The sequence below is a fragment of the Carassius gibelio genome, chromosome B24, assembly GCF_023724105.1.
Source record: "Carassius gibelio isolate Cgi1373 ecotype wild population from Czech Republic chromosome B24, carGib1.2-hapl.c, whole genome shotgun sequence".
Classification (NCBI taxonomy): domain Eukaryota; kingdom Metazoa; phylum Chordata; class Actinopteri; order Cypriniformes; family Cyprinidae; genus Carassius; species Carassius gibelio.
The window spans coordinates 11,262,009-11,279,447 of NC_068419.1; the positions used below are offsets into that span (position 1 = coordinate 11,262,009).

Consider the following 17,439-nt stretch of genomic DNA (forward strand, 5'->3'; position numbering starts at 1 on the left):
CCTGGCTCCGCTTTATGAGCCTCCGCTGCACCTGCCCAAACAGACGAGGCTTTTATACTTGTTGCATTTGCCATTGTGCTATTCTTTGAAATAACGGGGCACTGTGGAGTTATTGTCCTCTAAATCCATAGGGAATCACAGGTGAAAAGTAGTAGTTTGTCTTGTGATGAATTAATTGATTAACTAGTAATTTCTTAAATGTACAAACTTAAAACAATCTTAAACTATTGGCTTTATTTTTTGCATCAAACTAAAGACAAATTTAATCAAATAGTGTATAATTAGTATCTAAATTAATTCAACAATAAAAATAAAATGTACATCAAAATAAAAAGCCTTGAAAAAAAAAAAAAAAAACACTATGGCGGTGTATTTTTGGTTCAATAAGAACCATCCATTCAAGGTTACAAGTGTGTCACAAATCCTAAAAAGTGAAGCAAAACCTGGCTGCAGTATAGGTCATATACATACAGTAGGTTTCTAATAAGTCAGCTTTTAATTACATATTTGATGTGCAAAAGAATTAAATTCCCACCTCACGATCACAGACACGGGTTCCAAATGACATCATATCCATAAGATGACAGCAGCCATGTTTTGGCTTCACTTTTCTATAGTGGAAGGAAGGTTTTTTTTTTTGTTTTTTTTTCAGTGTTCAGGAGTAGGAATACGCTTGTTGCATTGCATATTTTCGATTCCCTAAAAATGGTTAATAACAGCCATTTGTTCAGGAATCTGGCCACACTAGTTGCACTTTATGTCTCTGAATCACTAAAAAAAAAAAAAAAAAATTAATAACAGTCATTTGCTTTGGTATCAAAGTACACTGGGCGTTTGATTAATGTACGTTTCTGATTTACTAAAAGAAATGGTTCATAAAGTACTATTTCAAGTACTTTATCGTTCAAAAGGTTGGGGTCAGTAAGATTTATTAAAGAAACTAGTATGTTTTTAGCAAGGATGCATTAAATTGATCAAAATTGAGAGCTGAATATAAAACATAAATAAACTTAGTATTTTAGTGCAATATTACATCAGCAGAAGAATTCACATGAAAAAAAAAAAAAAAAAAAAAATCTACTAAAGTGTTTCTCAGTTGCTACACAAAATTAAATCTTCAGCATCCCCAAATCCTAAATGTGCCTTACTAAATATATTCAGTTAAAATCAATGCACTGCTCAATATTTTGTTATAAATACCACGGTCATCTAGCATCAACTTAAATGAACCGTTGTACCTTCAAAAGTCTAAACATGCATAATGAACAGCAGGAGCCCAACGGCACAATGCTAGAAGAGAATGTGTTTCCTCCTGTAATGATTCATTCATACTGACGAGGACTAAGGCTAGATATCACAGCAGCATTGCCTTCGTCCTTTGTAATGAAAGTCTCTGGCAGCACTTGTACAGCTATGTGCACTGGGGACGCCTGCGGTATTGACCCGAGGCTCCATAATTTACTGTAATCAAGAGAGAATATTTTAATGGAATGAAGTCTCTTCTGTCAGCCGGCTTCTGAATATGATTTATTATTTAATATCTGATCCTTTCTAATTAGTCGCATTCTCTGCAGCCGGCCTCTGCCCTCCACTCAAACACCAGCCAATTAAAAATCACCCTGGTAACGTATTTAAAGGGTCGAGGAGCTGCAATTGCTTTTTTAAAGATATAGCGGTGCGATGCAGACACATTCAAAGAACTTTTCCCCTCCAGGGATTTATGTGGGGTTACCAGAGGCTACGGCATTCTTTGATTAAAAAAAGAAAAAAAACTGACAAAACATCTCAACTTTACAGAGATATTGAGAGAAAGTACATTATACAGTACGACATATGCTTTATTAAAAACTGGCTCGCTTCATTACAGCACTTTTTATATGTAAATAAACTCCCTTATCTTCTAGAACAAATTAGAATGTGATGGGCTGTCATTGTCTTTCCTTTCAACAACTTAACAGGAAGCATAAATGCAGAGAAACACTCTCATACAAATACAATCTCTTAAATTTAATGAAAGTGGATGGGGATGTCAAATGTCAGAACAAAAATGCAACAAAAGATCATAATGATCCACGACACATGCATTATATTCTGAAGTCATACTGTACAAAATGTTAATATTATCACTAAAAGACTAAAAATGCTATGGTAAAAAAAAAAAAAAAAAAACATTACTTTATAGTTGAAAAATTATAGATCCTTAATGGGAGGTTTCAAGTAATTTTCATGAAGCAATCTGATCATTTACTGCATAAAACCATAAATTTACAGTTTTATATAAACATAGAATAAAATAGTTTTATATAAACTTTATGCAATTTTTTTTTTTCAGTTGTGCATTACATTATTTTAGTTCCATGTGTTAAAATGATGATGCCTTGTATAACATTATACTACTATATATTAGTATTTACCTCAGTTTGTGGAAAAGCTAAGAGCTATGAGCTAAGAGAATGCACTGAGCTGTATACACAATGAATAAAAGGGTGTCTCACCTTCCAACAGGGCTGTTATCTTTGCTCACCCAACCCTCAGTTTTGGCTCTTGGGACGGGGGGCTGAAGCATCTCAGCCGCAAGTGGGTCAGAATCTTCCTCCTCACGACCCACCCACTCACCCACCACCCGCGGCCTCAGTATGGAGCTATACGCCCGAGGGTCCTTCGAAATAAAGGCCGAGGTGTGACGAATAGAAAAGGAGAGAGGAACAGAGAGACAAACCATTTGCGATTATGCGAAGGAGTAATCAATTACAGAGGTGATAATTAAAAGCACTGATGTTGAAGTATGACTCATTATCTAAGCTACTTGTGTGGCCAGTCATTTTTACGGTGAATAGATTTTAATAATGGAGGACACGCATGGTGAGCAGTAATAAAAAATTCAGCTCTGACATTACATTTTTTGCAGTAGTTTATCAGCAACAGGCAATTATGAGAAAATGTCCTCTATAACGGTGATACAGGAAGAAATTCATTTGCATTAATAGCTAAATGTTTTAATATGCATTTGAAACACCAAATTGGGAACAGAGGGAAGCCTGGGCAAACGGCCAAAGACTATTACAGTTTAAAAACTGTACTGTATTCTGAGAAATACGACTAAGGCAGATGTTTTAGCTGGATTCTCTCTTCATCTTTTTGATTTCATTTTTTTTTTTTTTTTTGAGTCTACAACACAAGCCACAATTAAACTAGGCTTTTCTTTAACTTCTAAACAAATCCATAACAGTATTAGAGTTCTATTACTGCAAGATAGCATATGAGATAAAAAGAAATAAAAAGCATCATACCAGGTCAAAGTCATCAGAAACAGCAATGCCTGTGCAAAGGAAATAATTCACAAATCAATGTCTTCAGAAAATAGTTTATAGGACACTCTAAATAGAGGTTCTCAATTGGTTTTCAGGATTCCGAATTTATAATGGCCCGACACAGTACCTTGAATATATTTTTTGTGTATTTATAGTTAGCTGTATTTTATTATTTGCTTCTGGCATTGCTTTTTGCCTGCTGTCAGACCTCAAACTCATTTTGGGGTCATGCCCCACCAGTTGAGAACCACTGACCTAGAGAGCCTTTAGCTGCAGCACAGTGAGGTTTAAAAAACAAAAACAAAACTAAAAAAAATCAGTTACACAGTTAATTTCTTAAAGGGATAGTTCACCCAAAAATGAAATGCCTTAATTTATTGTACACCCACACGTCGTTCCAAACCCATAAGGCCTTCTGAACCCAAATTAAGATATTTTTGATGAAATTAGAGTTTTCTGCCCCTCCATAGACAACAACACAACTGACACATTCAAGGCCCAGAAAAGTAGTAAGGACAACATTAAAATAGTCCATGTGGCATCAGTGGTTCAACCATATGAAGCTACAAGAATACTTTGTGCACAAAGAAAACAAAATTAACGACTATTCAATTTCTTTTCTTCCGTGTCATTTTTCCGGGTTCTACTGCTACGGTGTCATCAACACCACATGTACTGTATGTGTCGTGGTACTCTCGTGAATAGTGGCAGAGACCGACACTGAAGAAAAGAGCCTGTTCAATAGCCATTATTTGTTTTCTTAGTGCACAAAAAGTATTCTCCCAGCTTTTGTAACTTTACAGTTGAACCACTGATGCCACATTGACTATTTTAAAGGTCCCCTGAAGTGCCTTGAAACACACAGCCTTATTATGTGTGGTGATGTATGTCATTTCAGCTGAAACAATGAAAAAACTGCCAATAGCATTTTGTTTGTATCTGCTTGGGCCAGAGACCCGTTGAACTCAGTAAAGCCGCATTTGACAGCCACAGTCTAAAAGATTACCCCATAAAATAAGTAAAACAAAATAGTGGTCATAATCATGCTGAGGCTATTTTTATATATGCTGACTCATGCATATAATCCACTCTGTGCGATCGCATCTCTGCACCGGAGCCAAAGTTGGGATCAGACTGTGTGCGCTGCTGCAATTCGCGTGAAATAATGTGAAACCAGACCTCATTTGCACCAAACGAAAGCTTATTTACGCTGTCTGAATCTTTCCCTATTAACTGCAATGTGCACTATGAGCCTTATACTGTTACAGGAAAAACTACACTGTGAACAAGTGACCGATCTCAGCCGGCACTTCAGCATCTGTTTATAGTGCAGGAGGCGGGCACTTCGGATTCTAGAGAGCATTTGATTGGTCAGAAGATTTGAAGAAAAGATAAAAAATCGTCGAGCCGTTTTGGTAGAAGTGATGAACTGCAAGCTTTAAATGCTTATAGCTTCTAAATGTGAATATTGTCACTGTTTTGGAGCACACTGCCTTATATATAACCTTAAGACTAACATATTGATACTAACACCCAAAAGAACTTTCATTTAGATTTCATGGGGACAATGTCATTACTACCTTTCTGGGTCATAAAATGTTTCAGTTGTGTTGGAGAGTCAGAAAGCTCTTGCATTTCATCAAAATACCGTTGTGTTCCAAAATGAATGAAGGTCTAACGGATTTGGAACGACATGTGGGTGAGTAATTAATGACAGATATGTCATTTTTGGGGGGGAACCCGTTCCTTTGAGATTTCCATGCATGTGTTTCGCTGGGTAGTTGTCCGTTCACTTACTGCGGGACAGGTTCTCCAGGGCTTTGCCAAGCTTCTTGCTCTCTTGCAGTATGTGATTGAGCTCATCAAAGTCTCGGCTCTCAGGTTTGGTCCTCCAGTCCCAGGTAGGGCGCAGTATTGAACGAGGCACTGCAACAGAAGACAAATAAAACACTTTCAAAAACATAATAATGAGAATAATAATAAATATTTGTATTTATCATTACAATTTGAGAAATTAAACAAATTAAATAAAAGAAATATTACTACTTTACTGTTCAAATAAATAAGTATTTAACAATGATACAATTTAGCAATCATATAACAATCATAATCGTTTCATTTTACTATAACTGTCACGTTTTGTCCAAGACGATAAAAAAGTCAGGTATAAATAAAATGGTAACTGAAACTGACTGAACTCAATCATGACAACAACAGTCACAATTACAATACTAATATGGCTGTCTAAATTTCTATGCTTTTTTTTTTTTCAGCAAATCTTCTGACCTTCAATCTTCTACCTTCATGAAGTTGGCATCCCATAAAAAGAAATAATCACCACAATTAAGCCATTCGTTTGTGCTACATTTATGCTGATTTGTGCAACAAAAGCAAACATTTAAAATAATATAACCATGACCTCTTCTTAAATACCGTATAATGAAAACTTCACTCTCCACCCCAGTGTTATTTTTTTTTTAAATTAGTGTTCCTGCTGCCTTAAAACTTTACTTTTCACAAACTTCATCGGATGCGCGTCGGCGTGTTCCCACTTCTGCGATCAGTTCACTTTGTGCCTTAGTTGTAAAAGACACAAACAGCTGTCAAAATGTCCATCGTATGGAGTATCTCAGATAAATACAGTTGGTTATTGCTTAAGTGAATGTAAACAGGGTGAAAACCGGATATGTGCCAGTTTATTGCATCTATTCAGTATTAAAGGGACAGCAGCCTAATTAAATACCTGTCTGTCTCATTAATGTTAATTGAACAATAAAATATGTTAAATAAAGTATACATGTTGAACCTACTGTATTAGAAAAACTTGTTTATTTAATATTTAATTTGTATCTATTGTATTTGTCTTATGGTGTGCAATTTGCTTCTTTTCATATAAAAAATAAGTATGTACAGTATGTATGTACAGTATGTATGTATGTACAGTATGTATGTACAGTATGTATGTATGTATGTATGTATGTATGTATGTATGTATGTTCAGTATGTGTGTATGTATGTATGTACAGTATGTATGTACAGTATGTACAGTATGTATGCACAATATGTACAGTATGTATGTACAGTATGTACAGTATGTATGTATGTATGTAGAGTATGTATGTACAGTATGTATGTATGTATGTATGTAGATAGATAGATAGATAGATAGATAGATAGATAGATAGATAGATAGATAGATAGATAGATAGATAGATAGATAGATATTTATATATAGAATCATTATATAAAATTTGTCATATCATGGTATAAAAAATAACTATTTTCATGTGTATGTAAGCTATAGATAGATAGATACAGTAGATGGATGTCAGGAAATAAACTTCCTCAAAATCCAAACGTTTGCAGATTGTCAGACATACGCAATACCTCTGTGAGTCTGACTAAGAGCACTTGCAGCAAAAAGTGTAACACTGAATAATTTAAAACACTCACAACGTCAAGCTAAATGTGTTTGCCACTGCTGTGACTCAGAGGTATTTGCTTTCAGTGTAGTGCATGTTTTGCAAATGATTTCTGTACAGGGTTCATCCCATTTTCCCATCCACATCCCCCAAGCCTCTGTAATTGCTTTAAACATGGCCTATGCGGACTATGAGCATGCAATAGGATGGCACACAGTAAGAGTTGCATTTTCACCTGTCAAATAAAAAATAAATAATAGTATGACAGCATAGGTTATCTCAGGCAAAAGAACAAAACAGCTCATTAACTTTTGTAATCAAGTGCCACAGTGCTAAAGCTGGACACTGGATACCCAAAATGACCAATTAGTGAATGTTATCATGTTCTGGGGGATAATTTGGATTGTTCTGAAATGAGTATTTTGATGCCTTACGGAATGTGCTTTTACGCATGAGCTTGATTTGCATAACATCATGACAGAATTATGACAATAAATCAGGTAGATCTATAACATATATCAGAGGACTGCGCAATTTGTTGCTTAGAAAGAACAGATTCTGTCTTCCGTCTTATGCAAGAGCTTGAAAATGAGAGCTATAGTATGCACACTGCAGTCTGTTTCCATGTCTAAATCACACTGTTTATTTTGCATGTGTTGCAGAGTAACCTCTGGACTCATTATGTGAAATATTACTGCCTGGAAACCAAGAGCCTACAGTATATTTGTGTGAACACCAGACGTAACTCACACTTCAAAGATGCTAAATGAATAATTCACGCAAAAAAAAAGAAGTAAAATTTACCGCAACTCTCAAATCTCATACACACTTGCGAACATCAAAACTTGACGTCAAGAAGTGAATTTACATGTACTAACCAAATGTTCATTATAAAAACCCAACAATGAAAATGCTTGAGACTGAATATTTTTCCAACTATTTATTTAATTTACATGCACTACAATTAACCCTGTAAAGCCCAGCATTTTAAAAATCCATTTCTTAAATAGAAAATGCAATGTTTTGAGTCCTGAAAAATATAAAAAGTGTTTGCGTATGTGTTTTTATTTTAGCTTTTATGGCTTAAATAAAGTATGATATAGTGAGATTACAGAGCTCTACATATCAGATCTGGAGCATATGCTGTTATTTATATGGCCAAAAGTAATGAAAATTATAATTACCTGTAATGTAAATCAATGAGACCTTTATAATAGACTTATATATCAGTTAAATTTATCTCCAAATGTAAATAAATATCATTCTATATATCCCAATACCATATCTTAGTAACAAATTACATTCAAAAAGACGACAACCTCAAGGAGGCTGTTTTTTAGAATTATATTAAAAGCATTTTATTTGCTAAAAACTACAAAACATCCGTCAGAGATTAATGCATGTAGTATATTGTGTACAACAGCAAAGTTTTGATCTTGTTGATAATATAGATGACTTTAAAAATGGCATATTGAATATGATAAAGTGTGCTTTATAGGGTTAAGCAACATATGACTGTGTAAGTAAATGCACTAAATGATTTCGTGGTTTTTGGGGTTCCAATATCACAGTACACAAAATTGATAAATAATAACTTAGTTCATCCAAAAATGAAAATTCTTTGAACAAATATGGAAACATAATCACAGGAGTTGTGTGATAAAACTCACTGATGTGGAAACCATCTAAATAAGTCAACTGGAAATGGGCACAGGCACACATCCACAGTTTTAAATTGGGTTAGATATATTTACAATCTCCCTTCACATTTCCCCAAAACTAGCCAACAGCTTGCACTCAGTCAGAAATAGAACCGCTGTCAGTAACAGAGCATCATATTCAATTATTAAAGACGCTGATACGAGTAACTCCCTCAGCAATACATATCACCCAGAGCTCATGCTGATAGCCTCCATAATGGCACTATCTAAAGATAGAAGTCATCATTGTTCACTAATGTACAGACGGTCTCCTCTATTTCTGATCTCTGAAAATGCTCAGCTGATCTCAGATTAACAGTCAGCCGAATCACATAAAACTGATGTAATGACACGAGCTTTTCTCTTGCAGCGGGACTCACATGATTTAGACTCAGGAGACGGAGGGGAGATGTTGGACACGGCCAGGTCGCTCTTTGATTTCTTTGGCTTCTTGGGATGGATCTGCCAAGGTTTTTCATAACCCCTGGAATCCCGTCGTGTGCCTTTGTATTCTACAGAGAGAGAGAGAGCGATAGTGATCTACATTTTCTCTATGTGTGAAACAGCTCAAAGGATTCTGAACTATACCCACCTGAGGAGCTCTCGGCCCACAGCGCCGCAGATCCCGACAGGGTCCTCTGAATCCTGCCGGGACTCTCCTGCTTGGTTTGCAGATGGCCAATGAGGAAAGGAATGGGATGGTCTGGTGTCTCAGTTATCAGTTTGGTCATCATCTCCTATCAGAGCCAAACAAAAAGCTATTAGAGGACAGACATGCAGCATGCGAGTAAACGCCAGAGAACCTGTGCTAAAGAAGCACATTGTCAAGCCAACTCATGTCGTGCCAACCTGAATCAGCAGCGTTGGCAAGCTTTCACCATCAGGAAAACTAATTAGGTAATTGGTGAGGGAAATATCTCACTCTGATATTGAGTATTATATGAGCTATAGATTGCAAGAGGATATTGCTGGAGGCTGACCGGCAGAATGGAAGGATAAAAATGAGATTTAATGCTGGAAGGCATCATCAAAATTAAATTTCAAATGTATTCAGCCTTATTCGGATATGATCCATTTTCTAAACCAAGAGTTTTCGAACTGGAGGTCTGCAAATGAACACTGTCCATACAGAACAAACCAAACAATATAAACAGAGACATTCCACTGCAAAACAGTGTAACTACAAGTTTAAAATACTCAAGACATTCAACTTTTACATTGTTATGTACAGTATATATGTATTATTGTTGTGATGTATAATGTAGTGATATATAAATACATATGAATTAGAGGTTAATCAACATTCGATTTTGCTCATATGATAATGTGTTTAAATAAAGGCGATACTGATAAAACCTATTAAAAAAATTAAAATAATGATAGAAGTTTTAACATGTTTACACAATTTAATATCATTATGGTTTCATTCATTCTGTTAAGTCATTACTCACAACTGATTTATTCTAATGACAGCCCTTTTTTAATTGTATGAAATGTGAACAAAAGCCTAATATTAAGTAGAGAAAAATAATGTTAAATTAGTTGAAGGTTAATATTTTCAAGTTAATTAAATAAAAATGTATTATATATAAAAGAATCTAAAATAATATAATAAAAAAAAATTTTTTTTAACTAAACAAATGTAAAAACAACAAATTGTCAATAATATCATGACTAACACTATTATCATTCTGTAAAAATGGGTATGCTTTATATAGTTTTGGAAGAGACCTTGTAGAAGAGCATCATATTTAGAGGTTTTTGTATCAGATTGTTTGAAACTAATAAGATATTGCAATCACAGAAAAAAAAAAAAAAAAATCATATTCGGAGTGGATCAAATTTCTGGAAATGTCTTGTAATGATGAAAAAAATGTTGCTAGGCATCATAAAAATTCCATTTACAATGTGTTAAGCCTTATTCAGACATGATTAGTTTCCCAAACCAAGAGTTTCCAAACAGGGGCTGGAAAATTGGGTTTTAGAATTTAGATTTTACAAAAAGTGTAATCAGGAGAAGTTCTAAAAGCAAATTAAGAATTTTTAATATTTTTAAATATGTTAGAAACCACTAATACTGTAATCACACACACACACACACACACACACACACACACACACACACACACACACAAATCTATTCTGGATGAAACCTGATTTACGAGAGGAAGCACTCCTCAGATGCAGTTTGCTCCATTATTAGCTAAAATTGTGTCGAAAACAAATGACCCCCTTCTCTGGAAAAACAACTTTTGTCCAATTATGACTTTTTGAGTTGTAAAAACTAAATTAGCCATTTTGTAAATAAGTCAAGAGCATGTAAAAACAACTTTTATTAGTTTCCACTTTAAGTGTAGGCAATACCCAGAAACAAAGCGTAAATTCTGTGTTACAAGCCAGACAATCACAAATCAACAAGATGCAGTAATTCCGACACATAAGCCTTGTGGGGTAATTAAACTAACCTAGCAACAGGGGGCACATAAAAGAGAGCTGTAATTTGTGGGTTTAGCAGGAAGTAAACTGAGCAGGGCTGTGTTACTGTAACTACCCCAGACTCCCCAGTGAGTAATTGCCCATGAGGTAAACAGGAAAGCACGGTGTGGATTAGCACACACTCATTTCAAGAATGTCAAGCATTTGATGCTATCTGAGAGGGGTTTTCCCTGCCTGCTTCATAGACCTCTTTAATCCAGACGTCAGGAGGGTGATGATACGGTTGGAACTTAAAGCCAATGAGAAAGGCTTACGTACAGTGATTAAGATGCTAATCTGCATGATGGAGAGCATGTACATACTGAAATTTAGGTTAAAATCCCTGCAAAGAAATAAGCTTTTCGATAGATTTTCTTGCATTATCAGGATGGAGAAACACAGGATCTCTCGATCATGCTGACAGACTAAGGAAATTGGCAGGGGGAGGCAAACTTAGCCTTTCTAGACAAACTGACTGGAAGACAAGTGCCAGTTTTAAAGAACAAGCTCTGTTGTGGACAACATTTCCAAAGCACTTCCTTCAGCCACTGACATTCTGTGTCGGACAAAGTTTGTAGTACTACTCTTACTATTTCTGCAATAGTTTCTGAAGCATGCACGTAAACACATTTTCATGCATAAAACACGAGGTGATCTAATACATCTGCCAAAATGTGCAGGGTACAGCATAGGCAAAATACTGCATCCCACAATGCATTTTGCTTGACTTTGACCTTCCTTATCCAACCTGAAGAGTGAATCGAAAGTAATATCAGTTGTGAGTACTAACTTACTCCAAAACTTACAAGGGTTAGGACTTTTTTTTACAAAAAAATATATTAAAGATTTGCCATTTTTAAACGAATTTGTTGTTTTGTTTTACATGTACATGCCATTAAGAGGTTTTTTTTAGCATATCTTAAATTAATCTGATTATTATTAATATTTTAATTTTTTGCACCTAAAATAATCCTGCAGGGGTTTGAGATATTAATAATAAATCTGATTAAAGTGTTTATTTAATGTTATACAGTATGTACTGTATTTTATAAACAGTACACTGTAAAAATGCAACTTAACATTTGTTGTGATACCTTAATATCCAAATCCAAACTAAATTAGAGTTAACTAAACTTCTAATTCTATATCAAGAAGAAGCACTTAATTTATAAATCTGAAACAACACATTATTACTTATTCTAGTGTTGAATTTCAAGTTGTGATAACTAATCGCAGCAATCATTTTTATGTAATTTCAGTCTAGAAAGCATTCTTTACATTTCTTGAATTCTAATGCAGGATGTGATTATGCTTTTTCAATTTTTTTTTATTAATAATAATAATAATAATAATAATAAAATAAAAATATGTTACCATTCAGATGAACAGTTCAGATGCTGATGATGTAAACAAATAGTCCTTCCTGACTGGTAAATAGCATCCAAATTGTTTGCATTAAACATATTATCCTTGCTCTTTGTGACACAAATTGTCTTGATATCTTCTGTTCTGTTTGCGTCCTTGAAGCCTCTTCCTTTAGCAGAGTTCATGAGTGTTTTCAGTTGAGCTATCATGAGTCATGAGGAAACTGATACTGTGTGTTTACCACAGACTGTCTCAGTCACTGCCAGAAACAATTCAGAAAATGAAGCAACGATTCCTTGTTAAGGGATTAAAGTGAATTATTTACTATAGGCTCCTGACTCACTGTCTAGACACAGTGTGGATGCAATACGTTGTTAATATGTTGCCACTTTTGATCTTATTGTATATATATGGTGACTTTTTAACCAGAGCTGACAATAAGCAGACTGCACTCTCGTTATTCCTCTGATTCCATCATTTATGCCTTACGTCACAGCAGGGAGACGCTGACTGAAGGCTGGGACAGAGATCTGGATGGGTTCCAGCCCTTGAGACAGGAGGAGGAAAGAGGAGGAAAGGCAAGGAGTGGTACAGCCGCAAAGAGCAACACAGACCACATAACAACTCATTTATATATAAAATATCAAATATGAAGTATGCTAAATATATACAGCGGCATGCATTTATTTATTTGTTGTGAAATAATATTGCAATTTAAAAGAATAGTTTCTATATGAAAATAACTGGTGATTTTAAAGTCATTTGTTTTAACAAAAATATTAAGCCGACAAAATGTTTTACGCTGATAATAATAAGAATTGACTGAGCACCAGTTAAAATAATAAATGCAGTCTTGGTGAGCATAAGAGATTATTTCAAAAACAAAAATATCATTTTGATTAAAAAAAACAAAAACAATAAAGTGCACAATTAAGATAAGACTTGGTTACATTGTTACCACATCATTTGGAGCAGTCTGTGATCAGACTTTCTTTATTGCTTTACCTTTCTTTTTACAGTACAGTATGTTGTCTAACACCTCAACTGTTTCACAAAGATAGAAAGTTGCTGAAAAAAATTTAAACCTGAGTTGAACGTGCATGAGGCCACCCAAAGAGGGATTTATCTTTAATTACAGAGTTCGAATAAAAAGGTCAATATATTTCAGAAGCATTGTGAAAAAGAAAATGTGATAATCACAGTATTTCCCATTTGAATGGTGTCAAATTTTTAATAAGGAAATGCTACATTTTCAGACATGTCAATTTGGCCATGATTTTATCATGGGATGCATTTGTTTTTGTTTTTTTTTTTACTTCTGACTATCAGGTGAGCTTGTCTCGTAACGCAGGGCATTTGCTCAAGATCAACGGAGGGGAGCTCATGCTGCGCTGACGCCTTGGGTGTCTGTGGGTCACTGAAACATTAATTAGTGCACAGACCGCCAAGAAACCTCTATAAATAAAGGCAAGAGAGGGAACTCTCTATATCCTCTCCATTATCCCAACCTGCTGTGAGTGTGTGTCTCTCCTCAGGGTACTATACAGAGCTGTGTGTGTGTGTGTGTGCATCCCCTCTGCTGTAATTAAGTCTCAACAAGACCTACACAGTTTTGCCTCATTTAAGGTTCTCTACTGAATGAAAGAAAATGGTTCCCTATCATACACCCCCCAAAATATCCCATTAAGTTATAGGCTCCCAATCCCAACTGAACATTTTTGCTGAAACTGGATAGATCTATATTACCCACTGAGATATAGCAACACAGCCTTAACAGTTCTTCAGGTTTCAATTGCCTGTGGAAGGTGTCATTTTCAATTACAAGAGGGAAATGCAATGATTCTCCAGCCAATTGGTTTTATCGATATACTGTGTGCTGATGTAGCATTCCATTTGTCACTTGTGGGACACAGAGGAGCTTCATAATGACAGTTGCAGCTCAAGAAATCTAGAGCCAGAGGACCTCAGACATAATAGTCAATACAAAACAAAGCCATGGTCAACATGTGCACAATGCAAACGGAGTTGTTATTCACTAGATCCTTGCATTTTTTATTTGGACTCAAAACAAATGCTGACAGACCAACAGCACAATTGTGTGATGTTGCTTATATATTTGTCTATTTTTAGTATCAAATGAAGTCGAACCAGTTCAAAACAGTAAAGGTGCTTCATTCTTGAATGAATCAGTGTTTATGAACGAATTGGTTGAGCGAATGATTTAATGACTCACTCACAAAAACTGTGTGCGAAATCGAATACGCTTTTGACTTGATACTTATTTTTAATAAGTCATAACTTCACAACTGTTTAAATTTACATTCTTTATAGTGTGAATGTCTGAATTCTAAATTTAATCCAGAATTGTAATTTTAACACACCGGTAGGAGTTGTGTTGCTACACTGCCATTTACAAGAAGTAGTTTAAGTTAGAGTTACAAACCTGCATAATTTTACACAGTATATAGAAGGGAAGCATGCAATGTGTTTGATCAATACGTTTGAACTAATGATTGAATAAATGATTGAAATCACACTAGGTTAGACTACTGCACCAGCGCATTTAGATTTCAAGCTTTCACTGTGTGATTTAGTGTATTAAATTACATTTAGAATGTAAAAAATGCCCCAGTATGACTTTTATATGCATTGTATATTTATATCCTCTGATACAGTTAATGTCATTTAAGGAGTACAGAGCAAATATGATACTGATTTGATGAACAGCTCAGTAAACAAGAAGCTAATATTAAGTGACTTACATTTAAGATGCAACAATTCTTCTTTTTGCTGTATGTCATACACAAACATAGTTCCAAACAAGCCACAGCAGAACTGTTTGCATCTCTGAGCAACACACAATGGTCTTTCATTACTGAATCAATCAGCTGTTTGAACAAATTGGTTGAATGAATGATTCAATGACTCACTTATGCAGTGATTTGGCAATTTAAGGTTTATTTTTAAAGTATATTTTTTCTACAAATCATTTCAAATAAAACAAATTTGACTGCCAAGAGCCTTTCTTACTATATGAATTTATCAATTAAATGTAAGAATTTGACACAAAAGATGATGCATATATTTACTTAGGTAAAAAAATTGGTCTTATATAGATTTCACAAAACAAAAAAAAAATCTACATAATGAAAAAGTATATTTCTGTTACACCTGCAAATTAATCACTGCACAGAATATGAATAATATCAGAAGCTTTGGGAGACAGCCATCCACAGCAGTCCTAAACCTTAGTACCAACACAATAACACACTCCGCAAAGTATCACCTAATTATCCTAATCGAAAATATTCCAGAAAATATCGAGATATCGTTTTTTTTCATTAGTGCACACCCCTAACGATTTAACCTGAAGAAAAACCCCGGCCACTAATGCAAAGACACAGTCAACATGCAGTGCTGTTGAACTAAATATCACTTGAAAAATGACATTATCAGTGATGGGGTAACTGACATTAAATTCCTTTAGGAAGCTGACATGCTATAATCGATATAAAACTATTTTGAACAGCTTTTTGGCATCTCTTTTACAATTATTATGCAAGCAGCTTTTGACAATATTATTTGAGATTATACTCGTTAGTCAAACTGCATAACCTTTTAAAATGAACCACTGAAGGCAAAGAGTATGAACAAGAAAAAGGGTAAATCACTTCACATAACATATTACGTTCCTTATACATCCTGTTTGCTGATGTTAAGGGTGCAGAAATCACACACTGCAGCTTTAAGACACAGGTACAGCAAGCTAAGGAGAAACTAGAAGAACAGAAATTACCCAACAACTTTCAACCCCTAGTTCCTTAACACCAAGAGTTCAGTGAACATCGGCTGACACTATTTCAGAGAGGTCTAGACTGTGATCCTTACACAGAGCCCTGGAGAAGCTGAGCCGCACAAATTGCTCTATACACTGAATGACTTTTCTAGAACAAAGCAATGCACTCTGGGCCAGTGTACCCTTGACTCTGAAATGCATTGGGATGGTCTTATGGCAAAATAAATCTTTCTCATAAATCCTGCATTTACGTCCCTCATACTAGGCTAGACCCTATCAATACACATCCATACCATAATTTCAGTCAATGTACTGTACATCAGGACTCTTAATGGAGTAGTTCACCAAAAAAAAAAAAAATAAATCAGAAAATTTACTCAACCTCAAGGACATCCAAGATGTGCGTTTGTTTCTTCATCGGAACAGATTTGGAGAAATTTAGCCAATTATTTGCAGTGAATGGGTGCCGTCAGAATGAGACTCCAAACAGCTGGTAAAAAACCTCTCTCAATTAAAATATTGTGCAGTGAAAAGCTGTGTGTTTGTAATAAACATAATATATTTGTAATGCTTCTGGCCAAAATATCAGTCCATAATTTATAAAAACACTTCCTCCATTGAAAATGTCCAACCTCTTTTCAGAAATCAGAAATCCACCAGCATACTTGCTTAGAACTGCTATTGGACTGTTTTTGCTTGTAAACTGAGCCTGATCTGTGCATATTTCTCTCCTGATTCAGGTGACTTTTCCAGTGGAGAAAGCAATATTATAGATAGAGGACATGTATTTTAGCTCACAGAAACAGTTTACAAATGAATTTGTTTATTACAAACACGCAGGTTTTTGCTTCACAAGATGGTAATTGACGGACTGGAGTCTTCTAGATTACACGTGAATTTTCGTTCTTTTTTATCAGCTGACAGCACCCATTCACTGCAGAAGACCCATTGGTGAGCAAATGATGTATAGCTATATTTCTCCACATCTGTTTCGATGATGAAACAAACTCATCTACATTTTAGGTGGCCTGATTATCAGCATTTTTTGCATTGGGTGAACTATTCCATTAAACAAAACTGCTTCCCCCCCAATTGTGAGGGAGAGAAATCGGGGGTCATTAAAACTACAAGATTTCTACAAGAGTTTTTATATGGCTCAGTAAACTGCAAGTACTGTCTTTGAAAACCACAAATCAAACCTCCAGCAATAATGATAAGATTCCAGTATACAAATAAACACATACTGTCCAATTAAAAAAATATATTAACCTATGTTCTGAATACTGAAATGACTAGTGTGTTGGTGCCTGTGGTTTTATTGCTTGGATGCATTAGTATGCTAATCAAACCTCCATTTGCTCAAGCTACAG

At 35.1% G+C, this 17,439-nt stretch overlaps 1 protein-coding gene across 3 annotated transcripts in view; it reads right to left on the reverse strand.

Annotated features, from left to right (window-relative positions):
* The window catches only part of cb24h8orf34 (chromosome B24 C8orf34 homolog), a 79,421-nt gene that overhangs the window by 57,496 nt on the left and 4,486 nt on the right, over positions 1-17,439 (reverse strand). For 2 of the 3 annotated variants that reach the window (XM_052596327.1, XM_052596325.1), the window contains exons 2-6: positions 9,026-9,170; positions 8,814-8,945; positions 5,109-5,237; positions 3,291-3,319; positions 2,496-2,659 (exon numbers count right to left, since the gene is read on the reverse strand). In XM_052596327.1, coding sequence (XP_052452287.1) covers positions 2,496-2,659; positions 3,291-3,319; positions 5,109-5,237; positions 8,814-8,945; positions 9,026-9,167 — 596 coding nt within the window. In that variant the 5' untranslated portion in view covers positions 9,168-9,170. Of the gene's footprint in view, positions 1-2,495; positions 2,660-3,290; positions 3,320-5,108; positions 5,238-8,813; positions 8,946-9,025; positions 9,171-12,282; positions 12,524-17,439 lie in introns of those variants that run through there. The other variant, XM_052596326.1, reaches the window with a different exon arrangement.